This window comes from Marmota flaviventris, chromosome 5, assembly GCF_047511675.1.
Source record: "Marmota flaviventris isolate mMarFla1 chromosome 5, mMarFla1.hap1, whole genome shotgun sequence".
NCBI lineage: Eukaryota > Metazoa > Chordata > Mammalia > Rodentia > Sciuridae > Marmota > Marmota flaviventris.
The window spans coordinates 28298305-28312177 of NC_092502.1; the positions used below are offsets into that span (position 1 = coordinate 28298305).

The following is a 13873-nucleotide window of genomic DNA, read 5'->3' on the forward strand; positions in this document are numbered from 1 at the left end:
AGGCATCAGTCTTGAGAGGAGAGCTGCTGTATTGCATTGGTCCCCAAACCTGGCTATACATGAGCATCACCCAGGAAACTCATTGAACAATAGCCTCAGGGCTCATCTCCAGAGATTTGGCATCACCAAATGTGGGGTTGGGCCAGGAATTCTGCAATTTAACAAGTTTCCTGGGTAATTCTACTGCCCATTAGAGTCTGGTCTGCACATTTGTTTTAAACGCAAAGGTTGAGGTAACCTGTAAGAAATCTTCCAGCCCTGAAACTTTGTAACTCTGAAATTCAAAAGGATCTTGAAGCAGAGAAATTTTTAGTGGAGAGCTTCCCTAAGATAATCCCAACCCTCTGGGGCTGAGAATGGCTTCCTAGTTCAAGAACTACTCTCTCTCCAGATGGCTAGGGAAACTGAGGCCTGTCAAATGGGAGGGGCACTCCTGAGGTCAAACAGCCAATGAGTGCTTGGAGTTATGCCTAAATTCCATAGGCCCTGACACTCCTGCAGAGGAAGAACCCGGATTCTAACCCAAGCCTAAGTCTCCTCCTATGCACCAAGATCTCAGAACAGAAGGAGATCTTGGCTAAGTCTGGGTACAATAATTGGGGCACCTTTTAAAGAAGAACAGAATGGATTGATTACCAGAGGACAGACAGAGATTTACTTCCTTCTTTCCACTATCAGCAAACTTTGGTTCAAGTCCAAAGTTTCACCCCCACTACTTTTTAGCTAAATGAGACTGAGGCCGTTATTAAAACTCTGTGCTCATAAATGAAGTGGGGACAATGATTCTTTTCTGCCTACCTCAGTCCCTCATGGGGATCAATATGAAATTGGACTTTAAAAAATTTTCAAAAACTGCAAATTACAATCATCCTGTGAAGGATTATGACCTATTATGGAAGCTCTAACCACCCTCAAGTTCAGCTCAAGGTCATCACTGTTACAAAGTCTTCCCTGTCTCACTCTTCAGAACCTTTCTCACCTAGACTCTTGCTGTTTTGTTTTATTTAATTTTTTTTTAGTTGTTGATGTACCTTTATTTTACTTATTTACATGCAGTGCTGAGAATCAAGAACACAGTGCCTCACACATGCTAGGCAAGCTCTCTAGCTACAAACTCCAGCCCGACTCCTGCTGTTTTTATCACCCATACCCAAGGTCTTGCATTTCTCTTTTATTATTTTACACTGGTGCTCTTGTCAGCAAATGTGGAAGCCCAGTGATTAAAATTCTGGATTCTGCCAGTGTCTGTAACTCGAGCATGCCTCTTCCTTCCCCTGAAATCTCTCTTAGAGTGTAGACATTACGATGACCACCTTTGGCAGGAGACAAATCTGAACTCAAACCCTGGCTCAACCATTGATTAGCAGTGGTGGCCATGGACAAATAATTTAACCTCTCAGAGCCTCTGTCTCCCCATCAGCAAGAGAAGTAACATACCCATTCCTTCTCATGAAGTTGTTGGGAGAATGCAATGAGATGATCTTTAGTAAAACTTAGCACAGCAGCAAATGCTATATTGCTTGGTAAATGGTAACTGCTATATAAATATGATAAAAGAAAGAAATTGGGCTCCAGCTAGACAGAATGCTCTCCAACAAGGAGATACCAATGCAGTGAATATTCCTCCATTTCTTTCCTATCTTTGGCTGTAAGATTAAAAAAAATTAAATTAAATTAAATTAAAAAAACAACTTGCCTTGAAAGTGTTTAACAAAGATGTGGACATTCCTTGAGATTCCCTCTGGATTCTCCACTGGTGATTCCTATCATCGCCCTTTCAGGCAGTCACTCTTAGTTCATAAGTTCAAGGCAAGGAACTTGCTGTTCCTTGCGATTCCCAAGATGGCCTCCAAATGTTGGAGCCATAAATACATTTCAGACATAAATTAGGAGGCAGCCAGTGGGGTTTGGAGAAGGGATTTCAACCATATGGCAGCATGATGAATCATCCTGTGTTAATGAAAGCACATCTCAGCTCAGCCTCTGGTGTTCTATACCTGCTGCTCACCTGGGGACAAGGAAGTCTGGCATAGAGATGTTAAATGGAGGCTCCCCCCACCCCTCCCATGCTTGGGGGTGGGGTGGCAGGCAAGTAAGGAGGTCTTCCACCAAGGGGACCCGTCCCTGAAGTCAGTGTTCTGAAATAGGTCCTATACTGTGGATTTCTCCATGGCCCGAGGCTAAGCAGGAATCTCTCTTGATTGGCAGGTCCTCCCGTGAACGTGAGCTGCAACATTTTCATCAACAGCTTCGGATCCATTGCTGAGACGACCATGGTGAGTGAGTCAAAATACAAGCTGCTACTTCCCGCTGGGGATATGTCTCTCCCGGAAATAGTTATCCTCTGTATTGATCTTCCCCAAGGAGGTAGAGACTCAGTGTTTTATTGTCAGGTCTCAGTGGTAAACCACAGGGCTCCAGTGTTTTTTACTGTCCTATTCAAAGCTGTGGGTATATACACAACATATGAAAATGGATAAAAAAATAATAATGATAATAACAGGGCTAACACTTGCCAAATATCTAGGATTACAAAAAACAAAACTATTCAACAAGCTAAATTTTTAGATTACAAGAAAATGTGAAAACCTGGTCATATGTTTAAAATTTGACTGCAGAATGGCAGAAGACTTCTGGTTCTAGAAGCTGAAATGATATGTTGGGTTAACTGCGCAATTTGCTCCATTTGTTAATGTATTTAAAATTTTCTGCAATAAAAGCTTAAAATAGATCAATTATACGAGAAAAAAAAGACCATAAAGCAAAAATTGGTGTTAATAGCAATTGTCTCCGAATCACTGACTTACAGATAATTTTTATTTTATTCTTTCAGTATTGCTGTATTTTTCAAATCTCTACAAGGAGTGAATATTACATTAATGATCACAGATATATTCGAATGACTAACATTTTTCTCAACCTTTGGAAACAAATAAAAAATAAATCAATTGTACTCATGTGAACAGAATGATCTAGACTGTGAAAAAATAATCAGAGCGACCAAAAATCAACCCTCTGAGCAGAGAGAGACAGGCAGCCAGTGAAGCCAATTGCCATGCATACTGTGGGAGACCAACCTTGCACTTGACTGAGTCACACTCTTTGGCTGGGTGCTGAGGCGCTCAGTCGCAGAAACGTGGCAGAGCATTCCCCACCCTTCTTGGGTTCGAGGGTCGAGGGTCGGTGTCTCATGCATGGGTGTGTCTTGCTACAGCCCTTGGGTGGAGCTACGCTCACCTGTTCCTTTGTAATATAACCCCTTGCCCTGTTTAGGATAGAATCTTCCATGGAAGTGCCTTGTGTGTGTCCCCTTCTCTTACTGTGCCCTTGGGTGTGGCCTACCCAGGTGTCAGTCAACCTGCTGACAGTGGACATCATGAAGATAGACTCAGCCCCCTGAAACCTGACTCCTTGCCTCATTTGAATAGCTTCTCAATAAAAGGAGTCAGCGAGTGCTCTCGCTCTCTGTCTTCCTGCAGACCCTTAAGGTCAGAGAAGCCGTCACAGCGACCCCAAAGAAAAGGGTATTTGTGTCTCTTGTGTGGTTATTTCGTGCAGCCCAGTTAGCCCAGTTCAAATGGAGTGACCCCTGAGCCTTTTAGTCGCTAACAGAAACCCGGCAGTATACTGCTGCCCCGAGCTCTCGAAATCATCCATTTCTCCACATCCACCTGCCCCTTCTCCAGTTCAAGTGGCCGTCATGGCTTGCGCACATTCCTACAAAGCCTTCTTGCCCCACTCCAGTCGATCCCACAAAGCAGCATTTCTCAGACACAAATCTAGCCACCCAGTCCCTTGCTTAAGCCTTCCTGGTGGCTGCCCACCCGCTTCTGCTCTAAACCCAAATTCCTTGCAAAGCCTTTGAGGCCCTTTGTGATCCTGATCCGCTTCATCTCTTCTCTCGCCCACCGCACGCTAGTTATGCCCATTGCTCAGCGTTTGCCACACAGATGGCTTCTCTTGGGTTCACAGGCTTCAGTTGATGTCCTGAGGCCTCTGCCTAAAGCACCTGCTTCAGCTTCTTTCCCTTGCCAACTCCTATTCTCCTTCAAGACTGTGCTTAGAAGTCCCTCCACAGGTCGCCTTCCCTTTCCCATGTGTGCAAGCGTGTGTGGGTTTAGACGCCTTGGGTCTCTTCTGTTATGTCAAGACACATTTTACTACTCCCTCAACGGCACTTGCCACTGTACCCATCTGTATTCTTTGTCCCTCCTATGACTATAACGTAAGTTCTTTGCAGGCTAGAATCTTCTCCATTTCCTGGAGCCACCTAGCATCTAGCTCAGGGGTTCAATAATAGACACTTAATAATTTTTAAATAAATAAAGCAAATAGGATATATTGTTTGTGAGTTCGAACCATTATTCACTCCTAAAAACATTTATGAAGATTAGATTTAAATTTTTAGTCAAAGACTGGCAAAAATCACTAGGCTCTGTAGGTCATGGAGCAGATGTCCCCAAATTTATTCTTTTGCAAGGAGACTTGTCTGGATATGATCAAGAAGACCCAGTACACGAAGGGCAGCTGTGAACTAGGAATAACTGTGGCTGCTTTTCACCAGGTGTCCAGGCCAAAGAGCCAAGTTTTTCTACCCCCTGAAAGACTGTCTCACAAAAACTGTGAAGGAGCCCTTCTGCTTCCCTTCCTCTCCTCCCAAATCAGAAACATGTTGGCACCTGCACTACCCATTACCTTTGCACTCTTCTTCCTCAATGGTAGATGGTTAGCAAACCAAGTCACAGTCTGGACCGCCTGGTTATGTAAGGGGACTGGCTCTTTGAGGTCAGAGCAGGTATCTGCACAGCACCCTCCCACTCCTACTCACACTGGTTTCCTTTTATGACCCAACAGATTTATCTCCTTATTACAGATTCCTGAAAGAATAAGAGCATATCCTTATTCTGTCTGGGTGGAGATTAAAAGCCCCTGCTGTAGAGTCACAGACCTGAATTTGAATTCACTCTCCATCTGCAAGGAGTTTATTTGCTTCATGTCTTTAAGCCTCAAGTTCCTCATCTGTAAAACCCCAGGGGTGATTATCACACCGACCTCATCGGGTTATTACGTGTACCATATGCAGGAAAGTATTCATCTCAGTAAATGCTTTATGAATGTTACTAAATATTTTGGCTAAAGATAATGACGATGTCGAAGACGATGATGATGGTGGTGGTGGAGATTCTGGACACTGAAGCCCCAACACTTACACTAATTAGCTGTGTGATCATGAACAATCCCTAGACTTCTCTGAGCCTTGGTTTCTCCCTTGCCTACCCCCATGTCTTCTACCCCCTCCCTCTTGACACTTTTTACTTTCTTTTTTTTTTTTTTTTTTTTTTTTTTTTTTTTATTGTTAGCTGTTCAAAACATTACATAGTTCTTGATATATCATATTTCACAATTTGATTCAAGTGGGTTATGAGCTCCCATTTTTACCCCATATACAGATTGCAGAATCACATCAGTTACACATCCATTGATTTACATATTGCCATACTAGTGTCTGTTGTATTCTGCTGTCTTTCCTATCCTCTACTATCCCCCCTCCCCTCCCCTCCCCTCCCCTCCCCTCCCCTCCCCTCCCCTCCCCTCTTCTCTCTCTGCCCCCTTTACTGACATTCGTTTGTCCCCCTTGTATTATTTTTCCCCTTCCCCTCACTTCCTCTTGTATGTACTTTTGTATACCTCTGAGGGTCTCCTTCCATTTCCATGCATTTTCCCTTCTCTCTCCCTTTCCCTCCCACCTCTCATCCCTGTTTAATGTTAATCTTCTTCTCATGCTCTTCGACCCTACTCTGTTCTTAGCTACTCTCCTTATATCAAAGAAGACATTTGACATTTGTTTTTTAGGGATTGGCTAGCTTCACTTAGCATAATCTGCTCTAATGCCATCCATTTCCCTGTAAATTCTATGATTTTGTCATTTTTTAATGCAGAGTAATACTCCATTGTGTATAAATGCCACATTTTTTTTATCCATTCATCCATTGAAGGGCATCTAGGTTGGTTCCACAGTCTAGCTATTGTGAATTGTGCTGCTATGAACATCGATGTAGCAGTGTCCCTGTAGCATGCTCTTTTTAGGTCTTTAGGGAATAGACCGAGAAGGGGAATAGCTGGGTCAAATGGTGGCTCCATTCCCAGCTTTCCAAGAAATCTCCATACTGCTTTCCAAATTGGCTGCACCAATTTGCAGTCCCACCAGAAATGTACAAGTGTACCCTTTTCCCCACATCCTCGCCAGCACTTGTTGTTGTTTGACTTCATAATGGCTGCCAATCTAACTGGAGTGAGATGGTATCTTAGGGTGGTTTTGATTTGCATTTCTCTGACTGCTAGAGATGGTGAGCATTTTTTCATGTACTTGTTGATTGACTGTATGTCCTCCTCTGAGAAGTGTCTGTTCAGGTCCTTGGCCCATTTGTTGATTGGGTTGTTTGTTCTCTTATTGTCTAATTTTTTGAGCTCTTTGTATACTCTGGATATTAGGGCTCTATCTGAAGTGTGAGGAGTAAAGATTTGTTCCCAGGTTGTAGGCTCTCTATTTACCTCTCTTATTGTATCTTTTGCTGAGAAAAAACTTTTTAGTTTGAGTAAGTCCCATTTGTTGATTCTAGTTATTAACTTTTGTGCTATGGGTGTCCTATTGAGGAATTTGGAGCCCGACCCCACCAACTGTAGATCGTAGCCAACTTTTTCTTCTATCAGACGGCGCGTCTCTGATTTGATATCAAGCTCCTTGATCCATTTTGAATTAACTTTTGTGCATGGCGAGAGAAAGGGATTCAGTTTCATTTTGTTGCATATGGATTTCCAGTTTTCCCAGCACCATTTGTTGAAGATGCTATCCTTCCTCCATTGCATGCTTTTAGACCCTTTATCAAATATAAGATAGTTGTAGTTTTGTGGATTGGTTTCTGTGTCCTCTATTCTGTACCATTGGTCCACCCGCCTGTTTTGGTACCAGTACCATGCTGTTTTTGTTACTATTGCTCTGTAATATAGTTTGAAGTCTGGTATCGCTATACCGCCTGATTCACACTTCCTGCTTAGCATTGTTTTTGCTATTCTGGGTCTTTTATTTTTCCATATGAATTTCATGATTGCTTTCTCTATTTCTACAAGAAATGCCGTTGGGATTTTGATTGGCATTGCATTAAACCTATAGAGAACTTTTGGTAATATCGCCATTTTGATGATGTTAGTTCTGCCTATCCATGAACAGGGTATATTTTTCCATCTTCTAAGATCTTCTTTTTTTTTTTTTTTTTTTTAATTTTTTATTGTTGGCTGTTCAAAACATTACATAGTTCTTGATATATCATATTTCACAATTTGATTCAAGTGGGTTATGAGCTCCCATTTTTACCCCATATACAGATTGCAGAATCACGTCAGTTACACATCCATTGATTTACATATTGCCATACTAGTGTCTGTTGTATTCTGCTGTCTTTCCTATCCTCTACTATCCCCCCTCCCCTCCCCTCCCCTCCCCTCCCCTCTTCTCTCTCTGCCCCCTTTACTGACATTCGTTTGTCCCCCTTGTATTATTTTTCCCCTTCCCCTCACTTCCTCTTGTATGTACTTTTGTATACCTCTGAGGGTCTCCTTCCATTTCCATGCATTTTCCCTTCTCTCTCCCTTTCCCTCCCACCTCACACTTTTTACTTTCTAGAGTGACAGTATAGCACAGTGATCAAGGCACTGTCTTCAAGACCCACACAAAAATCTAAGACTCAGCACTGTGACCTTGGGCAAGGCCACCTAAGTCAGCTTCCTCAACTGTAAAATGGAAATAGAGATGGCCTCATCTCGTGACCTGTTGTCAGAAGAGACAGTGTGAAAAGTGCTAAGCACAGGGCCTGACTCAGAACACACAGGCAATGAAAGTCTGCTCATTTGATTCCTTCACCAAATGCTGGGTCTTCACACCACTCTGTGAAGTGGACCTGGCTTACACCCCATTTTACAGCTGAGGAAGCCAACATGGAGAAATTACATCACAGAGGCAGTTAGAGACCAAGAAAGAATGAGACCTGATGTTCAGAACCCATAGATAAGTGTTCTCTACCACACTGCCATAACAGCGAAGAACTCAAGGAATCGGGGGCCAGAGACCTACAAATCACAGAGAAGCAAAAACCAAAGGGTTCTGAAAAGTGGAAATCCATAGTGGGTACAGTGACACACAACTGTAATCCCAGCTACTCAGAAGACTGAGGCAGGAGGATCACAAATCGGAGGCCAGCCTCAGCAACTTAGCAAGACTCTGTCTCAAAAATGAAATACAAAGGGCTGGGGAGTGTAGCTCAGTGGTAGAACACCCTTGCCTTCTATCCCCAGTACTACCCGCCCCGCCCCCCAAAAAAAAGAACAAAAAAGAAAAATAAAAAAGGGAAGGAAAATAAATCTAATCCCAGATTATGCCAGCTCACACACCAACTGATAATGGAGATGACCAATAAAAGAAGCCCAGAGGAGATGGCCCCTTTGGTGAAGATTAATCATCTTTAGAGAGGAAATGAAGGCCGGGCAGTGAGAGCTTCCTAAGGAGAGGTTCACGGTTCACGTTGCTCCCTCCTATTTATTAAGGTAATCCAAGGCAGGGCAGGGGCGCCATTTCCAGCTTGCACCTTTGGTGATATTGTGAATTTTTTCATTAGCTTCTTAATTATCTGTATGTGTTAAATTTTCTTTGCAGATAATTTAGAAGAAAAAAAAAAAAAACACCTAGAATCTCAAACCTGGGGGGAGGCTCTAGAAACTATCTAGCCCAGTTTTACAGAGAGAATCTGATGGCTAATGTGATATAGTCCCTTGAGCAAGGTCACATGGCATGAAACAGGGAGACAGAAAGCCAGGCCCCACGCTCTCTGCAGTAGCCTAGGTTTTTCCTCCCTTCATCTTCTTTCTCCCCAAGACCCTACCAACCCCCTATGGACCACTTTCCCACCGGGGCCTTTCACCTGTCACTCAAAGTGTGTTTGGAGAGCAATGCTGCACCTGTATTCATATAACAACACAAACAACAGCTTGTTCTCGAAGAACATTTCAGATGCTACCCTGTGTCAGGCAGTGTGTGAAGCAATTCTGTGTATATCACCTCATTTCTGCCTCACAATTACCCCCAGAAAGTAGGGAAGGTTATATACCCAGTTTATAAGAGAGAAAATTGAGGATCAGAAAGGTTAGGTTATTTACCCAAAGATACATAGCTAATGAATAGGAGAGGTAGAATTTGAAATCAGAGCTCTCTGACCCCAGCACATGGGGTCAAATAGAAATATCTGATTCCTGGATGTTTGGGATTTCCCAGCCATTGCTTGTCTCCTTCGATTATAGGGAATTAGAAGCGAAAGGGAGCTCCTTTGAACAGACACAGAAACAAGCGGCTGGAAAGAGGATTGAACTTGCCCGTGAACCCAGAGCTAATAGGTGCCGCGGTCAGCCCTGGGCTCTGGCTCTCCACCCACACAGAGCTGGCTGTGCACATGGACATAGTCCCAGTGTCAGAAACTTTCCAGACTGGGTTTGCTTCCCAGGAGCAGCAGGATGCAGAGCAGCTCCCGAGACGGCTGGAGTCCCCAGGCCTAAGTGTCTGCCTCCCAGGGCTTGGCTCTGTTCACTGGAGCTAGCAGACCTGAGAGCAGAGAGAGGCAGCCAGCAAAGCCACAGGGCCTCGGTCCATTCCCGTCCCGGGGAAGCCTGACTTGGCCTGTCCTTCATCTGACCTTCGCAGGGCTCTTTTTGAATCTTCCCAATAGGAAGGTACAAGTCCATGGGCTGGGTCTGTGGCTCAGGGGTCGTGCACTTGCCTGGCACGTGTGGGAGACATTCTCAGCACTGAATATAAATAAATAAAATAAAGGTCTATCAACAACTAAAAAAAATTTTTTTAAATATAAAGTAGATAAAAGTACATGCAGGAATACATAAGAGAGTGGAAGAAAGGGATCCTGATCTAGAGCTAGAAGCCAGCTTCTCTGAACACGTGTGCTTTCGAAGGCGCCGTCCTGTGCGCCCTGGGAGACAGTGATCCAAACCCCGGCACCAGGGTTTGAGTTGTAGCCCTGCCGCCACCTATGAGGCTCGGGTCCCCCAGGCACCCTGTTCTAACAATGGTGCATAGATTACCCAGAGCAATGGGGATGTAAGCATTCTGTGACTGCTGCAGAGATGTAGAACATTATTATCCACGGAACTAATCACACAAGGGCTCCAACACATACACATGGGGAAATGCCTTTCTGGTTGGTTGGTTATATCTGTTTGCTATTCTCTCTTCAATCCGGGGCTCTTTTCACCCTACTTATGAAGGTTCTATATGGGTTCAATGTGGTTGAGGCTCTAGGGATGGAGTTCCATTTCGGTCTTTAAGCTAAGCATTTTCACAGAAACAAATAAACTCCCAAATCTCAGTGTCTTAAAACAACAAAGATTCACCCCTCCTACAAAGCCTGCTGCAGATCTAGAGGACTCTCCAGGGCTACTGTCTCGGGGCAGTGGCTCAGCACTGCGTTTCCACATCAACTCACAAGTTCACATTTTCCATTAAAGGCAGGATGCACGGGTTCATTAGTCCGCTTGGGCCACCATAACAAAATGCCAAACAATAGAAATTTACTTTGACACCATTCTGGAGGCTACCAGTCCAAGATCCAGGTGCCATCAAGGTTGGTTTCTGGTGAGGTCCTCTCTTCCTGGCTTATAGACAGCTCTCTTCTCACTATGTCCATGCAGGGCTGCTTCTCTCTGCATGCAGAGAAAGACAGACAGACCAACACACACACACACACACACACACACACACCCCTTCATCTCCTTCTAAGGACACTAACCCTATCAGATTAGGGCCTCACCATTATGACCTCACTTCACTTCCTAAAAGACTCACGAATACATTCCCACTGGGTGTCAGAAAATCCTCTTATAAATTTTGGAGAGACACAAACATTCAATCCATAACAAGAGACAAGTAAATGCTTTTTACCTATAAGTGACATCGGCCACATCTGCTCCCATTTTACCACTGAAATAAAGACACACGGCCCTGCCTGAAGAGTACACTCCTCCCACGTTTTTAGAAATAAACAGGAACAAGGCATCAGGGAATAGTAGGTCTCCGTTTTCAAGGAATCTATTGGGCAAAGAAACCAAAGATAATAGTAGAGTCTGATGAGTGAGATTACAGAGGTATGCACAGGGTGTTATAGAACACAGGGAATACTAATAACCAAAAGTACCACAAGCTAGTACTTACTGAATGCATGTCATGTGCCAAGCACTGTGAAAAGTGCTGCTCTGTGATTTGGAGTAATTTTGCTACCGGAGCAATCTGATCGTGCTATTCTCCATGTTAAAATCTTCCAAGAGAGCACAGTTTCAGGGGATGACTCAAAGGATGAGGGCTTTGAAAAAATGAGTCTGTGCTCCGTAGTGCCAAAAAAAAGGAGGAAGGTCCAGTAAGACTATAGCATAAGGGCTGGGGATGTGTCTTAGTGGTAGAGCACTTGTCTAGCATGGGTGAGGTCCTCGGTTTGATCCCCAGCACCCAATGGATGAATAAAATAAATAGATACATAGAGGAGAAGAGAACAGCATCCGTAGGTTTGGCAGAGGGGCATAGGAGGAGGGAACATGTACGAAATTAGGGAAAGTGATTTCAGAGGCATAAAGAAAGCAAAAGGCAAATGAATACAACGACGGCATACAGATAAGGTCTTTCGAAAAGCTCTGCCGTGAATGGAGTGTGAGGTTTTATATTGGTGTTTGTCATGTATTGAATACTTTTCTGAAAGCCAGATAACTGTGGTTAATGAATTATGGTAATTAGGTCATATAATACAACAGCCTCATTTTATAGATGAGGAAAATGGGGCTCAGAGAGTCTTGATACACCCAAGTTTTTCCAGCTGATGAAAACATGAAAAGGATAAAAACATAAGGGAAAAAAAAACATGGGAAGATTATAAAAGGCAGTTCTGATCTCCAGGCCCCCTGACTTCTGGAGGCCTGTCCTTGGCCTGGACCATTGCTAAGCATGAGGCAAGAGGGAGGTGACCGCGGGGGGTGTAGCACCAGGGTAGAGCACTTGCCTCTCACGTGCAAGGCCCTGGGTTCCCACCCCAGTACCGCAAAAGGTAAAGAGATGAGATGAGATGGCAGAGCCACGTGACGACATAACCCCACCCTGGTCTTCTGCCCCAGGGTTTTTCCAATAAAATACTAAATGGTATTTATTTAATTCTATCAGAACATTTATTACGAGAAGACTCTGCCCATCCATCCCTTTGGGTATTTGCAAACAAGACCTCAAGATGTAGGAAAACAGGGGGAAAAAAAGATATAGGAAAAGGCTCCCTCACAAGGAAAGTAAACCCCTTTGGCCCAATCACAAATATTAACACATTGGCTAGGAAGCATTCACTGCCCGTTGCCATTCAACTGGGTTGAGCGAAAGAGATATTGTGAATCCTAGGAATCCATCTGTTGTTTTCCATCTTTGCTGCTGTCAACTCTAGTTAAAACTGACATCATCTCTCTCTTGCTTGACAAAAACAGTCGCCTGACTTCCCTCCCTCTGCTCCTCCTGTCCCCTTCCACTTCTGACTGTTGCTTGGGGGTTCATTTGAAACCCCAGGTCAGATCACAGAATTCTCCTGCCTCCTAATTCTCTTACTTATTCTGTTCCCTCTACCCAGAAAGATCTCTGCAGGATTGGCTCCTTCCCATCCTTTAGCTCTCAGCTCAGGTATCCCAACCCTCTTGCCTAAAAAAATTGCTCCCCTTCCTAGCTACTCTCTATCACACCACCATGTTCTCTATCCTCAGAGCAATACCTAAAATTTTGAAGCTTCTTATTTGTCCATCCATTGACTTGCTTGCTTTTTTACCAAGAGCAGGGACCTTGTCTCTCCTCTTAATCAGCTCTACATTTCCAGGGCCCAACACATGGTTTGAATCATAGGAGCTAATCAGTGTTTGTGAAAAGAATTAACCTTGGACATTCTCTAGTCTGACCTTCATCTGTTGTTAGAATCCCTGCCACAAACATCGTGGCCAAGTAATTCCTGCTTGCATAGCGCCAGTGATAGAGACTCTATTACCTCACACAGCAGCCCTTTCATCTTTGGACAACTCTCAAATCTCTACTTACCAGTGGTTTGAGTCCTGACCCCGGCGCTACACAGAAACAATCTATTTACCTGACGACCCTTTAAGTAAATGAAGTTGGCTCTCTGGACACCTCCCAAGCCTGGCCTCTTCAACCATTCTCTCTAGATGTCAATTGCTTCACCATGCATGTGGGGCCCTCTCCTTACATTGCATCCATACACCCGGGAGTGGTCAGAGCAGAGCAAAGGGATGGCATCATCATCCTTATTCTGGTATATTGAATTTATTTATTTATTTATTTATTCTATTTTTTATGCATGACAGTAGAACGCAATTCAATTCATAGTACACATAAAGAGCATAATTTTTCATGTCTCTGGTTGTACACAATGTAGAGTCACACCATCTGTGTCTTCCTACAAGTACCTAGGGTAATGATGTCTGTCTTTTCTACTCCCATGTCCCCTCCCTCCCCTTCCCTCCCTTTTGCCCTATCCAAAGTTCCTCCATTCCTCCCATGCTCCCACCCCCAATCCCCATTATGGATCAGAATCCACATATCAGAGAAAACATTTGACATTTGTTTGGGGGGGGGATTGGCTTACTTCACTTAGCATCATATTCTCTAACTTCATCCATTTACCGGCAAATGCCATGATTTTATTTCTTTTAATGCTGAGTAATATTCCATTGTGTGTATATATCACATTTTCCCTATCCATTCATCTACTGAAGGGCATCTAGATTGGTT

General features: G+C 43.8%; 1 protein-coding gene across 2 annotated transcripts in view; it reads left to right on the forward strand.

The window, feature by feature from the left end:
* Glra1 (glycine receptor alpha 1) overlaps window positions 1–13873 on the forward strand; it is a 79939-nt gene that overhangs the window by 39009 nt on the left and 27057 nt on the right. For both annotated transcript variants that reach the window (XM_027938707.3, XM_027938708.3), the window contains exon 3: window positions 2209–2276. In XM_027938707.3, the coding sequence (XP_027794508.1) occupies window positions 2209–2276 (68 nt within the window). The remainder of the gene's footprint in view (window positions 1–2208; window positions 2277–13873) is intronic.